General features: G+C 40.7%; 1 protein-coding gene and 1 pseudogene across 6 annotated transcripts in view; one reads left to right on the plus strand and one right to left on the minus strand.

Annotated features, from left to right (window-relative positions):
* FOCAD (focadhesin) overlaps positions 1 to 27,138 on the minus strand; it is a 249,024-nt gene that overhangs the window by 52,766 nt on the left and 169,120 nt on the right. For all 6 annotated transcript variants that reach the window (XR_013541436.1, XM_078384917.1, XM_020790338.3 and 3 more), the window contains 6 exons: positions 17,561 to 17,799; positions 15,321 to 15,410; positions 10,210 to 10,357; positions 9,951 to 10,070; positions 3,786 to 3,908; positions 933 to 1,010 (listed from right to left, as the gene is read on the minus strand). Coding sequence is in view for 5 of the 6 variants with exons in the window: in XM_078384917.1 (XP_078241043.1) it covers positions 933 to 1,010; positions 3,786 to 3,908; positions 9,951 to 10,070; positions 10,210 to 10,357; positions 15,321 to 15,410; positions 17,561 to 17,799 (798 nt within the window). In the remaining variant the exon portion in view is untranslated. The remainder of the gene's footprint in view (positions 1 to 932; positions 1,011 to 3,785; positions 3,909 to 9,950; positions 10,071 to 10,209; positions 10,358 to 15,320; positions 15,411 to 17,560; positions 17,800 to 27,138) is intronic.
* Positions 11,608 to 11,738, plus strand: LOC144587680 (U5 spliceosomal RNA; annotated as a pseudogene).

Raw genomic sequence — 27,138 nt, forward strand, 5'->3', positions numbered from 1 at the left:
ACAGGGAGGTTGAGCCATTTGAACTAGTTGTAAAGATTGTTCCCAAAGTCAGAGTTTTAGCCTAGAGAGACGAGACCAAAGAACTCCGCGCTTAAAATTTTTGAAATGGGTACAGGAGGAAGTTTGATCTTATTCTCCTAAACAGAAAGGGCACTTAGCGTGTCCATTGGAAAGTGGGATCTTATTATCGTAAACAACACAGTGCTTAAAGGGGCCCAAAGGGGCCATGAATTTGTAAGAAACGATAAAGAGAAAATTAATTGGATGGGGGCGGCTGAAAGGTCAATAGTCCAAAGTAAAAATATTATATTTGTTTAACTGAAAATTGTAGTAAAATAAAATAAAAAAATGAATCAATTAAGCTCTTTTCCACTTTACCCACAGAAGCAGAAATGGAGAAAGAGGCTCTTAACGCAGTGGTTGAAAGAAACTGAAAGGGATACTTGGTGCCAAGGTACTTATACGAGTGGGGAGGGGCTTATTCGAATGTGTTTATTGCTACTGCAGAAGCTCTAGAATCTTCCGATGATGCTCCGCACAGGCGTGAATCACCCAGGATGTGATTCACAGAGGCCACGAAGAAGAACACACAATTATTGTTCTGCTTTGGAAACAGAAAAGGATGAAGGCGAAAAGAGTGATGACTGAACCAGGAGGAGGTTATTTTTTGGTAATTAAAGATTTTCCCCTTCTCTCTTGTGGTTTTTCTGACTTGTGAATAAACCCTTTCATTGCATGGAAATTCTGGGAACTGCAGAATTTGAAGAGGAAGTCTTTCATTTCTGAAAAGAAAAGGAAGTATTTTATTATGGAAAATCTCCTGTTACCAATGACATAACCCTTCTGCAGGTATAGCTATGCTAACAGGATTTCAGCCATTAGTTTCTAAAGAATATTCAGGAAAACATATATGGGTATACTTGAGTATTTACCTGTAGCATGGCTGCTTCAGAACCTACCAGAGAAACCAGCCCATTGATTGCAGCAATGCGTTGCATTGTAGGGGCACCCTAAAATTGAAATGAAATAAACTTAGGAATATACTAAATAGAAAAACAGACAAAAGCACCCATCTTTTCCAATAAGAAATTGGACCAAAGACATTCTCTTCCATTCACGTCAATAGAAAAGAGGTACCTACCTGTAACTTTGGTTCTTCGAGTAGTCCTCTGTGAATTCACACTAATGGGTTAATCTGCGCCTGAGAAGAGTAGTCTTCGGAAACTTTCACACCTTTAAGCACTTAGTGCTAGGACCTCCCCTACACCTGGCTATATAACTCCACCCCTGGCACAGTGCTTCAGTTCTTAAACAACTGACCGCCGCTGCCCAATATACCATGGCACACGTGACGGACAGCGGGGAGGAGGGTGGGACATGTGAATACACAGAGGACTACTCGAAGAACCAGAGTTAGAGGTAGGTAACATCTTTTCTCCTTTGTGTCCTCTGTGAATTTAGTAGAGGTGCAGCAGAAGTGTATACTGCAAAGAAAGAAGGGCTCAACTAAGTCCAAGAGGGTGCCGGCATGGTTAACAAGTGGAGTTAGAGAGGATTTAAAGGGCAAGGAAGGGGTCCTTCTGTAAATGGAGATCCTTCCCAAATGGGGAAAATAAAAAGGAACACAAATCAATAAGTCATTGAGCCCAAATGGAACCCACCCAAGGGTTATTAAGGAACTGAAGCTGCTGATCTCTTAACTAAAATATACAACTTGTCCCTTCAAATGTCCACAGTGCCAGAGGACTAGGGGAGAGTCCATGTCATGCCAAATTTTTAAAAGGAAAGGAGGGGGGATCCAGGAAACTACAGGACAGTTAGCCTAACATCTGTTCCAGGGAAGATGGTGGAAAGTCACATCCAAGATAAAATCTTAAAACAGATAGAACAAGCCTTGCTGAGGGGAAATCAGCATGGCTTCTGTAAGGGTAAGTCTTGCCTCACAAACGTTTTAGAATTCTTCGAAAAAGTCAACCAGTGGATATTGTCTATCTGGATTTTCAGAAAGCGTTTGACACGGTCCTTCACCAAAGGCTGCAGAGAAAACTCCACAGTCAGGGGATAAGAGGGAAGGTCCTCTTATGGATTGAGAATTGGTTGAGAACCAGGAAACAGAGAGTAGGTGTCAATAGGCAATTTTCACAATGAAGAGAGGTGAAGAGCAGTGTGCCCAAAGGATCTGTCCTGGGACCGGCTCTTTTCAACCTCTTCATAAATGACCTGGAGACAGGGATAAGCAGTGAGGTGGCCAAGTTTGCAGATGACACAAAACTTTCTGGGTGGCGAAGACCAGAAGGGATTGTGAAGAGCTCCAGAAGGATCTTTCCAAACTGGGAGAATGGGCGGCAAAATGGCAAATGCGTTTCAAGGTAAGAAAATGTAAAGTAATGCACATTGGGGCTAAAAATCAAAATTTTACTATCAGCTAATGAGTTCTGAGCTGTCCGTGATGGATCAGGAAAGAGATTTTGGTGTGCTGTTGGACAGCTTGATGAAAGTGTCAACCCAGTGTGTGGCGGCAGTGAATAAGGCCAATTCCATGCTATGTGTCATTAAAAAGGGGACTGGAAATAAATCAGCCAACATTATAATGCCATTGTACAAAATGCTGGTAAGGCCGTTCTGGTTGCCACACCTCAAAAAAGACATAGTGGAACTGGAAAAGGTGCAGAAGAGGATGACTAAAATGATTACTGCGCTGGGATGCCTCCCTTATGAGGAAAGGCATTTGGGGCTCTTTAGGCTAGAGAAAAGGGCGGACATGATTAAAGATGTATAAACTTATGTAGGGGATGGATAAAGTGGATAGAGGGAAGCTCTTTTCCCTCTCTCGTAATGCTAGAAACATGGGACATCCATTAAAATTGAATGTTGGGAGAGTGAGAACAGACAAAAGAAAATATTTCTTTATGCAGCGTGTTATAAGTCTGTGGAACTCCTTGCCACAGGGTGTGGTGATGGCATCTGGCCTAGATGCCTTTAAAAGGGGATTGGACAGATTCTTGGAGGAAAAGTCCATCGCAGGTTACAAGCCATGATGGAGATATATAATCTCCAGGCTTAAAAGGAAGGTACCTCAAAATGCCAGGGGTATCAGGAGACAGGTATCTAGTTGTCTTGTGTGCTCCCAGAGGCATCTGGTAGGGCCACTGTGAGATAGAGGATGTTGGGCTAAATGGCCCCTTAGCCTGATCCAGCAGGCCTCTTCTTATGTTCTATCAAGGTTGCCAATGTCTACAGTAAGACAGCTGATGTTAAAGCCATTGTTGAAAATTGAATGAAGTAGTTGGAATGCAATTTCCAACCCTACTGACTAGCATTGTTTATTGCTTTGAAAGTAAGCAAAGGTTACTTTCAGGATCAGGCTTGTCCATGGGGCTTATGCTACGAATAAAGGTGGTAGTTTTGTGTCCACCTTGATCAGGGTCAGTGACTCCCTGACCCTGATGATCATCATCTCTTTAGGGAGAGGTGATCATCACATTCATTAACATGATCAAATCAGTGGCACACACATCAGTTACAAAGAAATGACAAGTTTGTTCCAAAAGGTACACATCTTGATTCACAGATGAAAGGAATCTGCCAGATCTATCCACTATAATATATGCATAATGAAGATACACACAAGTACATTTCCCCATGTGCTCAAGACACACAAAAGATGTAATAAGCAAACAGGGATTCTTGGCCAGGCAAGTTTCATCAAATACTCAAGTGCTAATAAAAATGGTGCACAGTATCTCAATAAAGACAGTATCTCAATAAAACACACAGTAACCTACTTCTGTCAGTACAATTTTCATCCAAGCAGTAAATAGCCTGTTACTGAGGTCTTCTGCTTTACCATGTCCACACACAGAAAGTCCATGAACAAGGCTACCCAATGCTAAGGCAAAACCGGTTGTCTGCAACAGAACAGAAAAGAAGACACCAACTTAGAAAACTTCTTTGCAATCATATACATTACTTTAAGAACAAATTAAGTGAAAACAAATTAAAATAAATGTGGTGGTAATTTAAATACTTTAAATATTTTTTTAATGTGAGCTTTTGTGGACAAGTCCACTTCATCAGACAAGAGAACATGGTAAATATTTATACAGTACATAGCATTAAGATTATGGTTGGTTGGGAAGAAAGTCAGTGGATGTTAAACATTGTGATTATGGTGTCTTTGATATGCAGGTCTTTAGTAGAAATTGGTGCTGTAAAGAATATGAGAACCTCTGTCATAGATTAACAAAGGTAAAATAACAATGGCAAGATAATGATGGTAAAGCAACAATGATGTTAATCAGATGGGCTGTTTACAGTCACTGATAAACTACAAGCTTTTCTTTGTAATCAGTTGTAAAACGTGTAAATTATCACAGGCAATGGATGTTTCTGTTCAAGAACAAAAAGAAAGATTTCTGTTATGTTCATTACAGTACAGTGGGGTCTCTACTTAAGAACTTAATCCGTATTGGAAGGTGGTTCTCAAGATGAAAAGTTCTTATGTTGAATATGCATTTCCCATAGGAATGCACTGAAAACCATTTAATCCGTATCTGCTCTTTTCTGTCCATAGAAACTACAGTGGAACCTCTACTTAAGAACTTAATCCGTTTTGGAATGGTGTTCTTAAGTTGAAACGTTCTTAAGTTGAAGCAAAATTTCCCATAGGAATGGACTGAAAACCAATTAATCCGTTCTGGCTGGTTTTTTGTTATGTAGAGGTGCATTCGTACATTGAAGCATTAGTTTCCATAGGAACTAATGCAAAGATGGTTAATATGTACTCTACCACTAGGGGGAGAATTTTTTTTTAACCTAAGATGACCTAAGGTTAAAAAAAGAGCAGGAAAGTTTTTTTTTTCCCTGTTCTTATCTTGGATTTCTGTTCTCAAGTAGAAGCAAAATTTAGCAAATGGAGCTGTTCTTAAGTTGGATTGTTCTTAAGTAGAGACGTTCTTAAGTAGAGACCCCACTGTACTGTAATGTACTGGTCTGCTGCTACAAGACAAAAGGACTGTGCTATTTCACATTTCAGTAGAAATGTATCTGTACACAAAACATACAGTTTTCATAGCTCAGATGGGACTTGAACCAGGATTTCTCAAAAGTTAGTCCAACACTTTCACCACTAAATTGCACAGACTTTTTTCAGCCTTTACACTAACCATTTCAACAGCTCTGTCATACTTTTTGTAACATTTAGTTCAGCTTTAAGATTCCCCTGCACGCATGCACGCATGCACGCACGCACACGCACACACCTCTCTTTTTAAATAATTAAAGAAGTAGTCTTCCACAACTGCAGGTGAACTACATTGAATGGAATTGTTTAGCATGGACAAAGTGGCCTCCATTATATGATTAGAATTATATGTAAAGCATATACATTAGACTGTATTTCTTCCCCCTTGCTTATGTTTCCTCCAGTTGTTTTTCCTGGGATGTGTCTCAGGAAATGATAGAAATAATTAATAAAAAGCATGCCTCAAAACAGGTGGTACTTCAAGATTTATTTTGTTTTTGGGAAAATTCATATAAAATCTGGAGAAGACATTAAACTATACATGTAAAGATGGGATATTATAGCCCTCCAAATTATATTTTGTTTCAGAAACCACACAGAAACAGACATACAATTTAAGCATTCTACAGCATTGTGACTTGCTGAGTTGTAAAAAACGTCCTTCAATTGTCGTCACTTATAAAGTATAAATTGTTGTCTAGGAGGCAAATAAAACCATACATAAAACTCCCAGGTAAAACAAAAGTTGCCACATTTTTTCCATCAAAAAAATTGCAGCTCCTTGCACAGTTCAAGTTGTCAATTATCTATCATGACAGGGAGCAGCTCTCCAGCATTTCAGGCAGAGGTATTTCCCAACATAATCTGGAAATACCCAGAACTGAACCTGGGATCATTTCAATTGTCTCCTTTGTCACTCTTCAACTATCCAATAGGCATCCTTCAGTCTCGAGAGACGATGGTCACATGCTCTGAACAGAGGTCTTGGAACAGCGTCTAGTGTGGCTGAGAAGGCCAATTCGAGAGTGAGAGTCCCTTCCATACTGAAGACAAATACAATCTGTCCCCTGTCCAGCTCCCTGATATTGCTGGGTTTGGGACTTCCTCTTTGCCTCAGCCTGTTGAACAAGTGTCTCTTCAAATTGGGGAGGCTATGCTGCACCGCCTGCCTCCAGGCTGAACGCTCAGAAGTCAAGGTTTCCCATCTGTTGAGGTCCATTCCTAAGGCCTTCAGATCCTGCTTGCAGATGTCCTTGTATTGCAGCTGTGGTCTCCCTCTGGGGCGATTTCCCTGCAGTAATTCTCCATACAGGAGATCTTTTGGAATCCAACCATCAGCCATTCTCACAACATGCCCAAGCCAACGTAGACGTCATTGTTTCAGTACTGTATACATTGCCACTCTTAAGCTATGCATTAAAAATTAAGATTAGGTCCCATTAGCAATCATCTTATTAAATATGAAAATGGCAACTGTTTTCTTCTAATCTGTGGAAGACACTAATGTGTGAATATGTGTGAATATATATGGAATGTGTGAATAATGTGTGAATATATATGGAATGTAATATTGGGTAAGGGAGAGAATCCCCTTCATGGATTGCTGCCTTGTCGTGGCGAAGGAGCTTCAGTTATTCAGAGAAGCTATGGGCTATGCCGTGCAGGGACACCCAAGACGGACAGGTCATAGTGGAGAGTTCTGACTAAATGCTTTCCACCTGGAGCAGGAACTGGCAAGCCACTCCAGTATCTTTGCCAAGAAAACTCCATGGACAGAAACAAAAGGCTAAAATATATGACACTGGAAGATGAGCCCCTCAGGTCGGAAGGCGTCCAACATGATACTGAGAAAGAGTGCAGGACAAGTACAAGTAGCTCCAGACCTAAGGAAGTGGTTGGGCCAAAGCCAAAAGGATGCTCAGCTGCAGTGGAAGGAAAGGAAAGTCTGATGCTGCAAAGAAAAATACTGCATAGGAACCTGGAATGTAAGATCTATGAACCTTGGGAAGCCGGGTTGTGGTCAAACAGGAGATGGCAAGAATAAACATTGACATCCTGAGCATCAGTGAACTAAAATGGACAGGAATGGGCGAATTCAATTCAGATCATTATCATATTGTGGGCAAGCATCCCGTAGAAGGAATAGAGTAGCCCTCACAGTCAACAAAAGAGTGGGAAAAAGCTGTAATGGGATACAATCTCAAAAATGATAGAATGATTTCAATACAAATCCAAGACATTCAACATCATAGTAAACCAAGTTTATGGACCAACCACCAATGCTTAAGAGACTGAAATTGACCAATTCTATAAAGACTTACAACATCTTCTAGAACTGACACCAAAGAAAGATGTCCTCATTATAGGGGACTGGAATACTAAAGTAGGGAATCAAGAGATAAAAGGGACAACAGGTAAGTTTGCCCTTGAAGCAGGGCAAAGGCTAATAGAGTTTTGTCAAGAGAACAAGCTGGTCATCACAAACACTCTTTTCCAACTACACATGGACATCACCAGATGAGCAATAACAAAATCAAATTGATTATATTTTCTGCAGTCAAAGATAGAGAAGCTCTATACAGTCAGCAAAAACAAGACCTGGAGCTGATTGTGGGTCTGATCATCAGCTTCTTATAGCAAAACTCAAGCTTAAACTGAAGAAAGTAGGAAAAACCACCGGGCTAGTCAGGTATAATCTAAACCAAATCCCTTATAAACATAGTGAAAGTGAAGAACAGATTTAAGGAACTACTGTAGATGATTGGACAGAGTGCCTGAAGAACTATGGATGGAGCTATGTAACATTATTCAGGAGGAAGCAACAAAAACCATCCCATAGAAAAGGAAATTCAAGAAAGCAAAGTGGCTGTCCAGCGAGACCTTAGAAATTGCAGAGAAGAGGAAGCAAAATGCAAGGGAAAGTTACAGAAAATGGAATGCAGATTTCCAAAGAATAGCAAAGAAAGACAAGATGGACTTCTTAAATGAACAGTGCAAAGAAATAGAGGAAAATAAGAGAAAGGGAAAAACCAGAGATCTCTTCAAAAAATTGGAGATATTAAAGGTACATTTTTTGGAAAGATGGACGTGATAAAGGACAAAAATGGTAGGGACCTAACAGAAGCAGAAGACATCGAGACGAGGTGGCAAGAATACACAGAGGAATTATACCAGAAAGCTCTGGATGTCCCGGACAACCCAGATAGTGTGGTTGCTCACCTTGAGCCAGACATCCTGGACAGTGAAGTCAAGTGGGCCTTAGAAAGCAACAACAAGGCCAGTGGAGGTGATGGTATTCCAGTGGATCTAATTAAAATCTTAAAAGATGATGCTGTTAAGGTGCTACATTCAATATGCCAGCAAGTTTGGAAAACTCATCAGTGGCCAGAGGACTGGAAAAAATCAGTCTACATTCCAATCCCAAAGGAGGGCAGTGCCAAAGAATACTCCATCTACCATACAATTGCATTCATTTCACATGCTAGCGAGGTTATGCTCAAAATCCTATAAGGTAGGCTTCAGCAGTTTGTGGACTGAGAACTCCCAAAAGTACAAGCTGGATTTCAAAGAGGCAGAGGAACTAGAGACCAAATTGCTAACATGTGCTGGATTATGGAGAAAGCCAGAGAGTTCCAGAAAAACATCTACTTCTGTTTCATTGACTATGCAAAAGCCTTTGGAGGGCCCGGCGTGCTCTGGTCCATGGGGTCATGAAGAGTCAGACACAACTTAATGACTAAACAACAGCAAGGGACAACATCAGAGATATCTCGATCGATTTATGAGGTTTGGATAGATGTTTTCTAAAAGAACATGCTGTACTTGGGGTTGCCTCTGGAATGTCTTTGGAAACTTCAGCAGGTCCAAAACATGGCTGCCACATTGCTAACTGGGGCTGGTCACAAAGATCACATAACCCTCCTGCTACAGCAGCTCCACTGGCTGTTGATCCATGTCCAGGCACAATTCAAAACCCAGGCTGGTTCAAATCTATAAAGCCCTAAACTGTTTGGGTGCCAGCTATCTCAAGGAACAGAACCCTCTTTTATGAGCCTGCTTGGGTGTTAAGATCATCAGAAGAAGCCTTTCTCTCAGTCCCACCACTCTCACAGATGTGATTCATGGAGACATAGGAGAAGGTTTTCTCTACTGTTGCTCCCAAAGTTTGGAACTCCCTCCCACCGGAGGCCAGGCTGGCTCCATCTTTGCAAGCAGGCAAATATCTTCCTCTTTAGGCAAGCTTTCCCTAAGTGACTGGCTGCTTGAGTGGGATTTTTTGAATGGATTGTTGTGCCTTACTCCCTTTAATGTGTTTTAGTATTGCTTTTGTTTATCATTTATTAGAGTGGTATTTGTTTGATCTTTTTTAGTATTTTTATACTTACTGTTTTTCCCTCCAAATATTGTCTTTTAATAATGTAATCAGCCTTGCGTCCTTATTAAGAAGAAAGGCTGGTTAAAAATATTTTAAATAATAATTATTACTATTTTAGGCTTGGACTACAGGAAGAAGCGAGGTTTGAAAAGATTGGAATATACACTTTAAACTGCTCTAACTTATGCATGTCAGTTCTTCCGAGAACTATCTTGTACATTGTCTGTTTGTCTTCCTTCAAAATCCTTTGCAGACCCAGTTCTGCAAAACCACTGCCTCATTCCCTCATTCTATTTCTTTTAATCAATTCTGCAAGTGGCAATTCCCTAATATCCCCCACCCCAATTAACATTTATATAAGTGATACAGAACTTTTGTTCATCTGAACATTTGACCATAGGCATTAGGTGCTGCTTATCACGTTGGACAACTCAGTATGCAACAGACTTGAGGCAATTTACCTTCAAAATTTATGCCAATAGGAGCTTGGCCATAACATCACAGAAGCTTTCTGCAAACACAAAATAGAGCAGAAATGCTCTAATATACAACCTGCTGGTTAGCTTCTGCTAATCTCTGCAACTTGTTCATGATCTCTTCAGCCTCCATGGCTTCAATGATCTTAACACTGAAGGCAGAAAAACAGACACAGGCGACAGTGTAGGCAAGAATCTGTGTAAACAAAAGAACAGTACATAATTAGCAGTAATTAGTGAGATTTTTCATATGATTTGAAAAATACAAAATTTGAATTGAAGAAAGCTTGGGTGAATAGCAAGCACAGAAAAACTAGAAACAACCATCTCCATACTTCCTGGAAGGTTCTGCTTTGGTCTTCTGCATCATTCAAGTATTTGCAAAGTTTATTCAAGGAAGCTGAGATGTGCCCTAGGGAATCTGTTAGGCTGCTGCAATTCATCCTTGACAGAACAAGTCCTACACCCAGGATGCATCCAGTGCTTAAGAAAAGATACAGAAAGAAAGGTAAGGAAACAGAAATAGAGCCATATTTTAACCATATACATAGGATAACTATGTTTTCTTCAATACCTGAATATTGCCACAAATCTCTTTTATTTCTACAAATGATACACAACCAGTTAAGCTTACAACTGAATGCACAGGCATAGGTGAAGTTACAAATTCAATCAATCAATTCAATAACCTTTATTGGCACAGGAAAATTAAAAGCACATAAATAAAAAGTTAATAAAAAATAATAATAAATAGGAATAAACATAGTAGTTACATGGTTAAAAATGTAACAAGAAACACGACAGGGGATACTTGGGATTGTCTGGTTAATTTTTAGAGACCTGGGAGAAAAGAACCTTTGCAAGAAACTCTGCTACTAAGGCCGTTGTTTCTTGTGAGTAGTCATCAAGGAGGAAACCTGTGATAAGCTGGGGAGGGCCAGAAAAGTCTGAAATGATTGGGCCTAAGATACAAGCACGAATATCTTTGAACTCAGGACAGAAACAGAGAATGTGTGTGACTGAGTCGGGCTCTAAACCGCAAAAATTACAGATTCTTTGCTCCAAAGGTACCTGAGCATATCGTCCCTTAAGAACCTCTGAAGGGAAAATGTTCAGCCGGGCTAACATAAAGGCCCTCCTGATAAAGGGGTTCACCAAGGACTGGAAATAAGAGTGTCCAGAACCAAAGGAGGGGAAGATACCGAAATGGACTGGGGAACATGTCTGATTCACATTGGAAACTAACTGGAGATACTCAGACTCCCATAGTCTCTCCTTAATAAGGGAAAGTGCTTGATTAAAATTACTGTTAAGAAGAGAATTTGAAGATATGCCAATGGACACAAGTTTGGATTCACATTGGGCAAACCATGCGGATTGGTAAGGGTCTTTGAGAAGGTGAACAAGGAGAGAATCTGGGTCTATTTTAAAGAAGAGACGCAGCCAGAATTTAAAAGTGAGTGCCCACGCCGTCATTGAGGGGAGATGCAGGCCTAACTCTAGGGCTATAGTAGGTAGTTTAATTCAGTTGGGGATCCCTAGAATCCATCTATAGAAGGAGGCAGCCAATAGATCAACTTTATTGTTCATGGCATTGATCCAGATTGGGACACCATAGAGCAGGCGATTAATCAGTTTAGCCTGGAAAATATGGATGGCAGCTGGAACGAACTGATTCCCAGCATTATAATGAAATTTAGTTATTGCTCCAAGAAGGTGTGAGACAGAAGCTATACTTTGGTTTCTCTTCAGATCATATAAATCTTTCACCTTTTACTAAAGATTTCCATGGAGTTACAAATTCATTCAGAGAGCTGCAAAGAGCAAATCAAAGTTATGTATTAATGCATTACATTTATGCATCATATTCATTTAATGAGTAGATGTGGGCCCTTCAGACTGGTTTGGTTGTTTCCACAAATAAAGTGGAAGATATAAAAGTCACAGTCATTATATTTCCCTTGATGGTCAGTATGAAATATGAACCTTTACATTACTGAATCTCAACAACAAATGAGTCCAAGTTGGCCAGAGAAGAAGTGAGTTGATTTTGAAAGTGCCAGATCTGATTCAAAACCAAACTTTAGGGTCTGTGCATATGCCTAGTATGATTGCATTCTTCAGGCATTTAACAGATGAACTAGCTTATTTTGAGAAGTGCTGTTGGGCATGACTTTTTTTGTATTAGCCAAAATTCCATTTTTTCTTTTCTTTTCTTTTCTTTCTTTCTTTCTTTCTTTCTTTCTTTTGATGGCTTATTTACATGTGCATATTCAACAGTATTTGAGGCCATGTCATGAGATATGGCCTCCCTAGAGAAGACTCCCTGGAAAAGACGCTAATGTTGGGAAAGCGTGAAGGCAAGAGGAGACGGGGACGACAGAGGACGAGATGGTTGGACAGTGTCATCGAAGTGACCAACATGAATTTAACGCAACTCCAGGAGGCAGTGGAAGACAGGAGGGCCTGGCATGCTCTGGTCCATGGGGTCACGAAGAGTCGTTCACGACTAAACGACTAAACAACAACAACATGAGCTATATCTGGTAGCTGTTCACACTCTGAAAACAGCCCTAGATATTGCATGGTTCACTGTGATATCCTCAATATAAAGTCACTTCCATGTGTTCTTCACATGTGCCATAGCAGGAAGATCTGTAAATACACATAAGTCATGAAACCTGTGCATTTATTTTGTGTGACTGGCAAAAAAGACAATGCTTTAGATTGCAAAATACCTACACTGGCTTGTATCCTGGAATATACTGCAGCATAAGTGGGAAATCTCTGGGTTTCCAGATATTTTGTACTCCAAGCTCCCTCAGCACCACCCCACATGGGGTAAAAGCTGTTTTAGCCCCAACTGTCTGAAGGACCAAAGGCTCCTCATCTCTTGAATCCATGTCAATCTTTAACAATTACTATCACTAATATATTCCCACATATTTCCAACATCTCTCCTGCAGTCAAATACATCATTAGCAAAACAATTTGCTATTGACAACTAAAGAAAAATATTACATATAATGTTCTTTCCCACTAGGGGGCAGCAATACATCATAGATCTCTGACAACAGTCACTGAAACTAAAATATTTTTTAAAAATATATATATATCTTCTCCAGGCTAGTTAGAATGATGATTTTGGCATAGATGATTTAGAACCATAGTTTTCTTCATGATCACTGTAGTCACCTTTGAAAGGAAGTGTTCATTCTTTCAGTATTGGTTAGAAATGAAAACAATTATTTTCAAGCGCTTCATTTCCAGGCAATCACATGTAAAGCTATGAAACTAACATCAATAGACAGGCAGAAATAGTTATAACTCCTCTTCAAGTATTCAAAAGATACTTTAAAACAGCAAGCAAGGAAGAGGGTGTGTTAGCTCCACCCACTCAGCTATCCTTCTTCTCACGAGTGATGGTTTGAAGAAGGACACCTCTTCTATTACTCACCATGTGATCTGGAACCTTAGGCTTCTGAACTAAGCTTCCACCAATAGGAGGTAATGCTGGTTAAAAAGTCACTCTTCCTGTGAAAAGTGGCAAAGGAAGGGGTGGAGCCTAGCGTATTCCCCTCTTCTTAAGTCAGGGGTGGGCAATTAATTTCTATAGGGGGGGCCACATGAAAAATCTGAACTGTGTTCGGGGGCTGAACCAACTTTACCTAAAAATAAAATGAAACAGTGATGTTATGATTGTTTTTATTTTAAACTTGTTAATCTTCACAAATACTAAAGAGATTTTTTTGCGGTGTGTTAAAGATAAGCAACTGATCAATTTTAGGCAAAAAGCAATAAATGGTTTTGATGTTCAAAACTTCCTCGGGCCAGACAGGAGCCGGGCCGCACTTTGCCCAGGTCTGTCTTAAGTGTATCTTACTCTCTCTCTCCCCCTTCACGGATTGCTACCTTGCTGTGGTGAAGGGGCTTGAGTAACTCAGAGAAGCTATGGGCTATGCCGTGCATGGACACCCAAGATGGAGAGGTCATAGTGGAGAGTTCCGACTAAACGCAATCCACCTGGAGTAGGAACTGTCAATGCCACTCCAGTATCTTTGCCAAGAACGCCCCATGATCAGAAACAAAAGGCTAAAAAATATGACGCTGGAAGATGGGACCCTCAGGTCAGAAGGCTAATGAAGTGGTTGTGCTAAAGCCGAAAGGACACTCAGCTGTGGACGTGCCTGGAAGTGAAAGGAAAGTCCGATGTTGCAAAGAAAAATGCTGCATGGGAACCTGGAATGTAAGATCTATGAAACTTGGGAAGCTGGATGTGGTCAAACGGGAGATGGCAAGAATAAACATCAACATCCTGAGCATCAATGAACTAAAATGGACAGGAATGGGCGGATTCAATTCAGATCATTATCATATTGTGGGCAAGCATCCCGTAGAAGGAATAGAGTAGCCCTCATAGTCAACAAAAGAGTGGGGAAAAGTTGTAATGGGATACAATCTCAAAAATGATAGAATGATTTCAATACGAATCCAAGACAGACCTTTCAACATCACAGTAATCCAAGCTTATGCACCAACCACCAATGTTGAAGAGACTGAAATTGACCAATCTTATGAAGAATTACAACACCTTCTAGAACTGACACCAAAGAAAGATGTTCTTCTCATTCTAGGGGATTGGAATGCTAAAGTCGGGAGTCAAGAGATAAAAGGAACAACAGGAAAGTTTGTCCTGGGAGTTCAAAACGAAGCAGGGCAATGGCTAATAGAGTTTTGTCAAGAGAACAAGCTGGTCATCACAAACACTCTTTTCCAACAACACAAGAGGTGACTCTATACATGGAAATCACCAGATGGCAAAACCAAAATCAGATTGATGATATTCTCTGCAGCCAAAGATGGAGAAGCTCAATACAGTCAGCAAAAACAAGACCTGAAGCTGATTGTGGCTCTGATCATCAGCTTCTTATAGCAAAATTCAAACTTAAACTGAAGAGAGTAGAAAAAACCACTGGGCTACTCAGGTATAATCTAAACCAAATCCCTTATGAATATACAGTGGAAGTGAAGAACAGATTTAAGGAACTCGTTTTGGTGGACAGAGTGCCTGAAGAACTTTGGACAGAAGCTTGTAACATTGTACAGGAGGCAACAACAAAAACCATCCCAAAGAAAAGGAAATGCAAGAAAGCAAAGTGGCTGTCCAACGAGGCCTTAGAAATTGCAGAGAAGAGAAGGGAAACAAAATGCAAGGGAGATAGGGAGTTACACTCTGTGCACAGAGTGCTGTCCTCTGAAGATGCCGGCTACAGAGACTGGCGAAATGTTAGGAAGAACAACATTCAGAACATGGCCAAAGAGCCCGAAAAACCCACAACAACCATTAAACAGGAATTCATACTTAAGGTTCTGTATTCCAAGTTCAAAATCTTACCGATTACATTGCATACCCAGCACAATGTAGGCAACTGAATAATGGTCTTACTTGTACTCTAGACTGGTGTCAAAGCAGCAGTCCTCTAATTTATCCAGAGACTTCATCAATTGGAGATTCATTTGCTTGTCATCAATATCACTGAAAAAAGACAAGATCAATAAATTAACATTTCTGTCCCTAATGCTGTATTTACCTGCATTTCTTTTCTCTCACCCCATAATGGTCTATAAATTGCAACTATTAAACACATGATGGCTAGATACTATAATTAGCATACCCTTTTATACTCCAACACAGTTTACATACCATATGAAGCCAAAGACAAAGCTGTCAATTGCCCTCAAGAATATAACTGTAACCACATCAAAGAACATCAGTTCTCCAGGAATATTTAACTTCTGTGTGATCTTGGAGATCTCTGTTCTAACCAAAGAGACAGAGAGACATTACAGTCCTCTAAAAAGTTCCTATTGTCTGTGCTGGGCTGTTCCAACCCAGCGCCCTCCAATCATCCCTAGTCAACATGCACACTAGCTAGTGGCAATGGTAGTTCTAGTCTGAGGGTTTCAAAGAGAGGAAGGCTGCTCTGTGCAATGATCAGTACAGAAATACTGGATGTTTTAGGGTATGATCAGATAGACAAAATATCTGCACCAAATGAGCTCTAGTAGAGTTGATTCCTCCCAAGGAGATCCGGTATTACTAGTATTCACTTCTACATTGCACTGCAAATGCCATGACTTTGTAAATCACATTTTAAGAAAAGAAATTCTTCTAAATTCTTCCCTACTGTAGCTTTACCTCCAGAGATTCCTCACCACCACCACCTTTTAAAAACAATTAAAGTGGTCTTTAGAGGCTTCTGACTCAGGAGCCTCTGACTTGGAAATGAACTCACCACAGTACGCACTGTGGCATAAACTCTATCCACCAGTAGATATCCTAGGACAAAAAGAAGCCATTCTCTCAAAAAGAACAACACAACATGGGATGGCAGGGAAAAGGCACAGATCTTATTAGACTGAGCCTTGTGTCATCTGGTTAGTGGAGGGAAAAAACAACCAGTACCGAAAAATGTAATTCTATTGGAGCAAAGCAGCTTCTGAACAAGAACCCCAATTTATCAAATACAAAAAATCTTTCCCCACCACACCCATAGAAGACCATACACAAATATGGCTTTTGCACACACAGATTTGCATTCTGAAGTGAAGAAGGCCAGAACTCCGCTTTGTTCCAGGCAATGTGTGTGTTATGCGCTGTCAAAATAACTTATAGAGACCCAATTGGGGCTTTCAAGGTATGAGAGATATTTAAGGAGTGATTTACCACTTCCACACACACACCAGTGGGTATCCAACTTATCTTCTCACATTAGGTTCATTACATTTACAGAACTGCTCAAAACCACACTCTTCAAGGAAGTGTGGTCTGTGACCCTGGCCCATCTGAAGTTTGTCACCATTATTTAGTTTTTTAGCCTGTTCATTTATTTGTTTGTATTTTATTCATTTGTTTGGTTGTCTTTATTCACTCATTCATTTATGGTGGAAAGGGGGAAGGGGGATAGGATCTATGTTATGTTGTAAGACCACTTAGAGTAGTGATCTCCGCTAAGTGGTGTGGTGTGTAAATGCTGGAAACAAATAAACAAAACAATACATGCTTTCTTGTGATGTGAAAAGTTCTATTAGTTTGTGAAGAAAGCATGTGGAACCCACTCACACTGAGGTGAGTATGTTAGCATTGAAGAGGGAGAAGCTGCTATACTCAAGCTCCTACATGAGCCAATCCAACCACCACCAGCTATATACTGTACAGGCTTTCTGGCTCATGTGCAGCAGCTATCCTGACAGAACAGGCCATACACAGCATAATAATGGAGGGATGGAGGACCCCCATTTCCCCCTCAACATGTGTGTGAGCTCTACACACCTGCTGAATAACTGAATAGGACTAAAGTAAAATCAGGCTGTACACAGAATTCATGAAGCTCCCGGTCCTTCCTATATCCACTTTGTCCCAACTGGATTAATGAAGCTGGTGGCACAGTGCAAAGACATGCTGCTTGAAATCCTGTTGGTATAAATTTATGTTGTGCAACCTGAATAACACCATAATCTGGACATTGAAATATTTAATTTAATTTAATTCAATTTAATACTTCCTTTAAAAATCCATGCTCTCCGCTTTAGGATTCAAAAGCTAAACATGTCACTCTGAATAATTTGAATGCCTCATATGGGGAGGGAGTTATTTACACACCTGCTAGACAAGGTAATCCATACCTGATTTTCTCTTCACATAATCGTGAGACAAACATCCCCAAAGCAAGGCCCATGTGAATTTGAACAGCCTGAGACTCATCTGCATTTGGTTTCCCTGGTAACATGGCAATCAGCAAATTTAGGACTTCCTCAACCTTTTCCTTGTAGGATACAATAAAAACTGGCACCAAGAGAGACAAAGCAGTTGCTGCACAGGAACGAGCAATAGAACTTGCAGTGTTTTCACCCGAGTAGGATTTCTAGGAGAAAAAAATAAAATAAAATCCCAAAAGATTCTTAGCTTCATTTTGCTTCTCATATGGAGAAAATATAGCACATTGTACAGCATTCTGAAAAAAGAAAAAAAAGAATGAAACTAATCATGCCTCATTTGGAAATGCAACTTTCATAGCTTTGTTCACCATGGTTATGTTTCAAAACCCTGAAATAAACAATTAATATGCTTTCCAAGCAGAAAATAGAAGTAAATCTGCATTAAAAACAAATGGGACTGAATGATCCTGTTCTTGTATATATGTAAATAAAAATGTCACTGTGAAATGTTAATTAATTCCACAATTATAGCTTTCCTGGAATTTACTGAAAAGGCAGTGGGAAGAAAATAGCAGGAATAGTACACCAAGCAATGTGCTCTGTTGAGGGCTGCAACCTTTGCAATTCTTGCAGAAATATCTATATAAAAGGAGATTAAAACTCAACTAATACTCATTTCAGAACAGAAAACATTTGATACAGGTCGTGAAATATTAATACTCATTTCAGGAAAAAATATTTATTTTAAAAATGGTAAGCCCTCCCACTTGCTCCTGGATATTCAAGGTAATCCAGAAGAAATGAACACAAAATTTTTCACATACACACAAATTTGTGGGGTGGACAAATAAGTAAATTCCAGATTAAATCAAACCTGAACTTCTCTAGAGGGAAAACTGATAAAAATGCAGCTATTCTACTCTGGGTATATCATAATGGTAGGAAATGAAAGCCCAAATATGAGATATATTGACCCAATAAAGGAAGCCACAACTTTCCATTTGTGGAATCTGAGAAAGGCTGCTGACAATAGGACCTTTGGAGATCACTGATTCACAGGTTCACCATAAAAGAGAAGGGTCCTGACCACACATAACAACAATACCTCAGATGAATAAGCAGAGATCTTGAATCTTAAAATTCATATTAAGGCCACAGTCTTATGCTATTTACCTCAGAGCCAGTGCTACTGAACTCAGTGGGACTTAGATGTTGAGTAGGCATGTGCAGGGTTGTACTATAAAATACAAAGTGATGCCCCCCTCAAAAAAAAATAGTGTGAGGCTCGATTACACACACAAACACACTATGCAAAGCAGCACACAGCTATGAACATAAACAGGGAAAACAACAGAAAGAACCATGAGAGAGCAAGTCACATTCGTGACAAAGCTCTTAAATTTATCACATTTGTAATGGAAAGCATACTGTTCATTGAAGATTTATAAAAACATTGTGCAATGCAGATTGATGTGTTCACACTGAGACTCTCAAGGGGACAGTTTGGAGAGCAGAAGCTTCAGGTAATTAACAACCAGATGTCCTTCTTTGGCAGAAGCTCAAAATTCTTCTGCTTTGACGCACCAAGAGAACACAGCTGCTGCTCAGCACCTGCCTCACAAGAAGACACTTCAGAGGGCAGCCCTGGTACAACAGGATTTCTAGTACCCACAGCTGGCCAGCTGGCAGCCAACATAGATGTGTGGTCTCCACAGCCATTCATGTAAAGTTTTCTAGGACAGACCAGAAATTAGCCACTTGCTAAATCAACTACTCCAGTTACGCCTGTTGAGTCCCTCTACTGACAGAGTCAGGTAGAAGAAGAGGAGAAGATGACAGAGCTGCTGGGATACCTAAGAGAGAGAACACCTCACAAAGCTTTTCTGTAACAAGATGGCCATATTGTCTCTGTGTCACACTCCTAAAAGGGAGAAATGAAACATAAGACACTCTGAACATGAGACAAAGTCTCTCATGTTTCATTTCTCCCTTTTTGGGAGCTTGCTCTCAAGGACAGAAAGCTTCCTCATATTTCAGATTGCACAGACCTCCTCTTCCATTCCTGCTTCAGAACCAGAGACACAGCCCATGCTCTGAATCCATGCTGAAATGTGTATGGGAACAGAGAAGGGTGAATTACAGGAGCAGCAATAGAAAACGTGAGGAGTGTATGTATGAGTGAGACCAGGTGAGCAGAGATGGAGACAGGCAACTACTCCCCAGAAGGGGAAAAAAAAGGCAATACTACTTCAGCATCCCTAGTCAGTTCTGTAAGTATACATTCTAAATATACCTATACTTGCTGTCCACTCCCTCCACAAATCAGAAATCAGGAAGGTGGAAAAGATCTTTCTAGGCCAAGGCACTAGACAAGGCTGCCCACTTTCACCAATATTGTTTTGTATGGTTATAGAATTATTAGCTAACGCAATAAGAAACAATAAATCAATCAAAGGAACAGGTAAAAATGATATAATTAAAATTAATTTGTTTGCTGATGATTCCTTACGAACTATTAAAAATCCACTAGAGAGTATGGAAAACATTAAAAATCATTTAGAAAAATTTGGGGAAATAACAGGTTTAATGATTAATTGGCAAAAATCACAAATGATGATGTTTAATTATAATATACAGGAACAAGAAATGTTTATGAATAAATATAGTGTTAAAATGTGCAATCATAACAAATATTTAGGTATAAACATAGTTAGAACAACTCAAAAATTAAAGGAGAAAAATTTTAATAAATTAAAAAATGAAATTAAAGATAAATTGCAAGAATATGCCAAATCGAAACTATCATGGTTTGGGAGAATTGCTATAATTAAAATGAAAATATTACCGAAGATTACTTTTTTATTTAGGCTGCTCCCAATACAATTAGAAGAAAAGGATTTTAAGTATTGGCAGGGATTAATTAATGGATTTTGTAATCAAGGCAAAAAAATCTAGAATACATAAAAGAAATTGGTATAAGGCTCAAAAAAAAAAGGAGGTTTAGGTATGCCTAATGTTAAAAATTATTATATAGCAAATCAATTAAGAGTTATTGGACATATTATATACAATAAAGAAAAACTAATTTGGTGGGAGATGGAATCTTCAGAAATAAATCGAAATGCTGAAGGACACTTGTTTAATATAGTAAAGAGAAGTTTAATATATCAGATGAAAAATCCTTTTTAAAGAAACCTGTTAAATATATGGAATAAATATAAAGAGAAGTTTTGTCCCTCAACTTCACCATTAAAATTAGTGACTGAGATAGAAAGTTTCCTACAAATTTAAAGGATTTAGTAGAACTGTTTAAGAATAAAAGGGTTGCAAGATTGAAGGACTGGATGTGTAAAATGAAATCGAAGGAGTTGATTATGTCTAAACTTCAAACTAATAAACTATCATGGTATAATCTTATTTAGTTAGACACCTGGACAAAGGATTGGTTGAAAACTAATGGCAAATGTAGAGAACTTACCAAGTACGAACAATTTCTGTCATCACATGAAGATATGCAAGATACAATTTTGAAAGGAATAGTAAGTAAAATATATAATATAATTTTGGAACAAGAGGAAAAAGAATGGGGAATAGAAGGTTTGAAATTAATCTGGGAAAATGATATAAAAATAGAAATTAAAATAGGGGATTGGATAAAAATGTGGAGGATGAGACTCTTAAGATTAATGTCAACAAGAATAAAGGAAAAAAAATTTAAATTTGTTTAAGGTGGTATTTGACTCCTGTAAAATTAAATATAATAAATCCAGCATACCCCAAAGCATGTTGGAAATGTGATGAGGAAATTGGTACGTATTTTCATATGTGGTGGGAATGTAAAGTGGTTAAGAAATTTCGGGAATTGATTTTTAAGGAAATGTGTGATATATTTGGGAAAGATATTGATTTTAATGCTAAAATTGCTTTATTGTCAATTTTTAATAACACAGATTTGGATTATTACTCGAAAGAATTAATCACCAATTTTATGACAAGTGCTAAAATATTAATAGCTAGATTTTGGAAAGACAAAAATGATATTAAAATAGAAGACTGGTATTGTGAAGTATGGGATATTGCATTAAATGATAAATTGACTATGGAACTTAAAATAAAAAGAGGAGAAATAAGTTCTAACAATTTTTATGATATTTGGGGTAAATTTGTGGAATTTGTGTTAGTGAAAGGAAGGGGGAAAGCCTCTAAAGAATACTCAATACAATTTTGGAGAGGTAATCTGTAATAAAATATTATTAAATGGAGTCCCGAGGGTATGGGGTACATGTTAGAATTTAGTTTATAATAAGCACTTGTTACATACAGCACTGATGTTACCTGTCTGTCATGGGTTTGGAGGGAAAGTTCCATCCTATGGGGAGTGGAAGGCGGGACATCAGGAGGAGGGGCTGTACTGTATAAATATGTGATGCCTGTGTGGTGAGAGAGAGATGCTGAGAGACACTGGGTTGTGACGAAGCAGCAGCTGGGAAGAAGAAGCTGGTGTGGGAGTCTGTGTGTCAGACAGGGTACTTCTGTGTGTCAGAGTACCAACCTGATAGGTTCAGGTGTCTGTTGGTTAGCCAGAACTGATAGGTTCAGGGTCTGTGCTTCAAGTTAAGGGTTCTGTGTGAACCAAACTGTATGCTTGTATGAGTGAGAATAAGCCACGTTACTATATTTTATTCACCTGATTGTTTTTATTTTTCCCTGTATGTATTTAAAATAAACCTTGTTCTTTTTATTGTTTGAAAATCCATCCCTGGTCTGTGTGACTTCTTACAGGGGATGGTTGGTGGCAGCTTAGTGTACTGTGTGACATATCCCAGTAGGTCTGGGTTTGTCACATTGATTGGTGTCCAGCGTGTGGGATACGACTGGTCCAGTTGTCCAGTGGTCCAGCAAAGCCTTGGCAAGTGTGCCCAGAGCAAGGGGGGTCTAGTCAGGGACAGTCTGAGGCGCATAGGTAATCTTCTAGGTGTACCTCACGGGGAGGTGCGCTAGTAGAAGAACGTGCCAACTGGGGAGACTTAGATTAAGGTGCTCTGAGGCAGCCTAGTTTTGGCGGGAAAAAGCTGAGGAAAAACTGCGTAGTAACAGTGATCTAGCTTGCCAGCTGAGAGGCCCAGCAGAGGGGGGTAGGCTCTGACTCGATACTGTTGCAAGTTGGTGCTGAAGAACAGCAGCAATCTCTATAGGAAAGCTGGTTCTGAGGCAAGAAGGAAAAAAAGTGGTCGTTTTATTTTGAGGCTTGACTTTTAAAGCAGCCTGTTCTGAGGGGGGATTATGCCCTTGACTCGAAGCCAGATGGCCGAAATGAGTGAAGTGAAAGACCCCCAGATTGACCAAGGTTCTGAGGATGAATTTGGCTCAGTGCAGGGTGACAGCACAGGAGAGCAGAACCCAGAACTCAGAAAATTGCTCATAGCTCAACAGCATGAACTGAGGATGAGGCAATTTGAAGTGGAGGAAAGGTTAGAGAGAGAAAAAATGGAGGAAAGGGAAAGAGAGAAACAGCGGCAATTTGAATTAGAGAGAGAGAGATTGGAAAGAGAAGAAAGATTAGAGAGAGAGAAAATTGCTCTGGAAAAAGAAAGGATGGCGTATGAGTTAAGAAAATTGGAAATGATGAACCAGAACAATAATAACAATAGGGATTCTGAGGGAGGCCAATTGTCTAAGGCTGACCTGAAGAAATTCCCTGTGTACCACAAGGGAGATTGTCCTGAGGTGTTCTTTTCCTTAGTGGAAAGAGCGTTTGTGGACTTCTCAGTGAGGGAAACTGAGAAGATGACCATCATGCGATCTTTAATCAGTGGTAGCCTGGCTGAGGTCTATGCCGAGATGCCTGAGGAACTGATGAAAGATTTTGCAGAGTTTAAAAAATTGGTGTTTGCCAGACATGGGATAAATGCGGAGCAGCTGAGACAAAGATTCAGGTCCCTCACCAAGAAACCAGAACAGACTTTTACCCAAGTGGGGGCCCAATTGGTGAGGCTGCTTGAGAAATGGCTATCGCAGGAGGGAACAGAGACCTATGAGCAGCTTAAAGACTTGATAGCACTGGAACAGTTCTATTCAGTCCTGCATGGGGAATTGAAATTCCAGGTGAGGGAAAGGAAACCGAAATCTGTGGCAGCAGCCGCAGAGATCGCAGATTTTATTTCCCAAATAAGAACGCCCTTGGGTGAGGGGAAATCTGTAGGTAAACCCAAAGAAACCTACAGCAAGTACTCTCAGGGACCAGGGAAAAACCAGCAAGGGGGAGGGGCCCATGGTGAAGGGAAGCCCTCAGACATGAAACTAAGACCTCAGATTTTGGAGGGAAAACCAAAACAAGATGAGAGAGAATCAAAATACACCAGAAAATGTTATTTCTGTCAGGGAAAGGGTCATCTAATCTCAGAGTGTGAGAAATTAAAGCAGCTAAAAGGAATGGTGCCTCAGAATTCTAGTGGGACCAAGCCAAAAGCTGTGTTCTGTGTCCAGAGAGAGCAAGGCTCAGTGTCACTGAGGGAGCCTGTTGCCATGGCTACTCAGTCTGGAACAGCTACCTCTGCTGATCAGGCTGAGGAAAATGGTCCTCTCGTGGAGGTAAAGCGCTGCTTGCTGGTGAAAACAGATTCTCAGTTGTTTGAGACAGCCGGGGTGGACGTAGGAATACTTGACCGTCAGTATAGGGGGCTGCGGGACACTTGTTCCCAGGTAACCCTGTGCCATCCAGATATCATCCCTAGGGAGTTTATAATCCCAAATGAGAGCATGAAGGTGGCAGGGATTGAGGGGCAGGTAATCTCTCTGCCAGTAGCAGAGGTACCTGTCAACTTTCAAGGCTGGAGGGGAGATTGGCGGCTAGCGATTTCATCGACTCTGCCAGCAGCCGTGCTCGTGGGAAATGACCTGGCTGAACATGTGAAACGGGTGCTAGTGATTACACGCTCACAAGCCACCACAGGGACAGTTCAGGGGGGTAATGATGAGCCAGAGACGGAAGCAGAGGGGAGTTCAGAAGCTGTGGTGGAAACCTTAACCACAGACAGCAGATTTGGACAGGAGCAAAAGGCAGACGCCACTCTCCAAAAGTGTTTTGAACAGGTGACTGACGCCCAGCTAACACCTGAAACCCCAGTGAGATTTCTGGAGAAAAAGGGGATTTTATATAGAGAGACCCTGAGGAATATCTCAAAAGGGGGAGATGGGATCAGAAGTCAGCTGGTGGTACCTGAAAAGTATCGCCCCATGATCTTACAAAGGGGTCACTCTGACATGTTTGCTGCACACTTAGGGGTGAAAGAGCCCCTTGATTTGATCAAACAAAATTGGGAGCAGATCACCCAGGATGACCCACAAGACGTTGTGACATGCATAGACACCTTGATGAATGTCCTAAGGAGAAATCTAGAGCTGGCAGCAGAAAACCTGCAAGCTCAGAAGGTCAGACAGAAAACATGGTATGACCACAAAGCTAGAGAGAGGCACTTTGACCCAGGGGAGGAAGTGCTTTGGCTGAGGCCCTGCAGGGAGAATAAACTGCAGCTCAAATGGGCAGGACCATATAGGGTCATTTCCAAGATGTCAGACCTGAACTACCTAATAGAGCAGGAGGAGAACCAAGCAAGGAGGGTGGTTCATGTGAATGCCCTAAAACCCTACTACCGAGGGGAACAGAGGGTTTTATTCGCGATAAAAGCAGCTGAGAGTGAGGAAGCGGAATTACCCTTCTGGGAGGGTAGAGGGGAAGTAAAATACAACCCAGAGGAGGTAAAGATCAGTCCTGCACTCACCCAAGACCAGCAGCAAGAACTAAAAATGCTGCTTAGTAAATATCAACAGGTGTTTTCCAACAAGCCGGGGATAGTGAAGGGAGTGATGCATCGGATCCACACCGGGGATGCACCCCCGCAGGCAGTATCCCCATACCGAGTAACGGGACCCTATAGGGACAAGGTGCGGAAGGAGCTGGACGAGATGCTTAGGGAGAACATAATCGTCCCCTCTTCTAGTCCTTGGTCCTCTCCGATAGTCCTTGTGGACAAGCCTGATGGGAGCATTAGGTTTTGTGTCGATTACAGGAAATTAAACCGTGTAACCACTCCTGATGCCTACCCAATGCCCAGGCTAGACAACCTGATTGAAACCATAGGGGGTTGTCGGTTCATCTCATCATTGGACCTGGTAAAGGGATATTGGCAATTAAGAATTGATCCCAGGGATCAAGAAAAGACTGCCTTTTGCAGCCCTTTTGGTCTCTATGAGTTTCGAGTCCTGAGCTTTGGTCTCAGAAATGCACCAGCCACATTCCAAAGGCTGATGGACCAGACCTTGGCAGGGCTCAGTGACTTTACAGTGGCCTACATTGACGACATGGGGATCTTCAGTAATACCTGGGAAGATCACCTGATACACCTGGAGTTAGTGCTGCAGAGGTTAAGTGCAGCAGGGCTAACAGTAAAGGCCAGCAAGTGTCAGCTGGGTAGCCCAGAAATAAAATACTTGGGTCACATGGTAGGGGGAGGAATGATAAAACCCCTGGAGGCCAAAATAGAAGCTGTTCGTGATTGGCCTAGACCCAACACCAAGAAAAAAGTCAAATCATTTCTTGGGTTGGTGGGCTACTACAGAAAGTTCATCCCGAGGTTTAGCGAGATTGCGGCTCCGCTGACCGATCTGACGAGGAAGAAGGCTGATGACCGCATCCCGTGGACCAGCGACTGTGAGGCGGCGTTCCAGAGGTTGAAGGAGGCGTTAATCAACTATCCTGTCCTGCGTGCTCCAGACTTCGACCGGGAGTTCATCATCTACACCGATGCGTCTAACAGCGGGGTAGGAGCAGTTCTGTGCCAGGAGGATGAGAATGGTGACCAGCATCCAGTGTCCTACCTGAGTAGGAAACTTCAAAAAGGTGAGAGACATTTGGCAACCGTGGAGAAGGAGTGTTTGGCCATAGTCTACGCGATCCAGAAGGCCAAGCCTTACATCTGGGGAAGACATTTTATTCTGTGTACTGACCATTCACCATTGCAATGGTTAAAGACAATGAAAACCCACAATAGCAAACTTATGAGGTGGGCTTTAAACTTACAAGACTATGACTTTGAAGTGAAGGTGGTCAGAGGGTCAGTGAACTGTGTTGCTGACGCCTTGTCAAGAAGACCTGAAGATTGAAGACGGCGAAAGGACATGGACTATGTGTATATAATGATGACAAAAAGTAAAATGTACCTGTTTTTGAATTGGTTTGTATGAATAAAGGTAAATTGATGTAATGTAGATGGTAAATGTTTAAATGCCTAATTGCTATGGTTAACTTAGAATGTAAGTATAAGTAAGTATAATATGGTATGGATAACTGTTGTTGTGTGTTTTATCAAGGTTGTTTTTTGGTGAAAAGCACCTTAGCTTTCCCCCTACAAAACAACTTATAAAGAGGGGAGGTGTTACATACAGCACTGATGTTACCTGTCTGTCATGGGTTTGGAGGGAAAGTTCCATCCTATGGGGAGTGGAAGGCGGGACATCAGGAGGAGGGGCTGTACTGTATAAATATG

This window comes from Pogona vitticeps, chromosome 2, assembly GCF_051106095.1.
Source record: "Pogona vitticeps strain Pit_001003342236 chromosome 2, PviZW2.1, whole genome shotgun sequence".
Taxonomy (NCBI): Eukaryota; Metazoa; Chordata; class Lepidosauria; order Squamata; family Agamidae; genus Pogona; species Pogona vitticeps.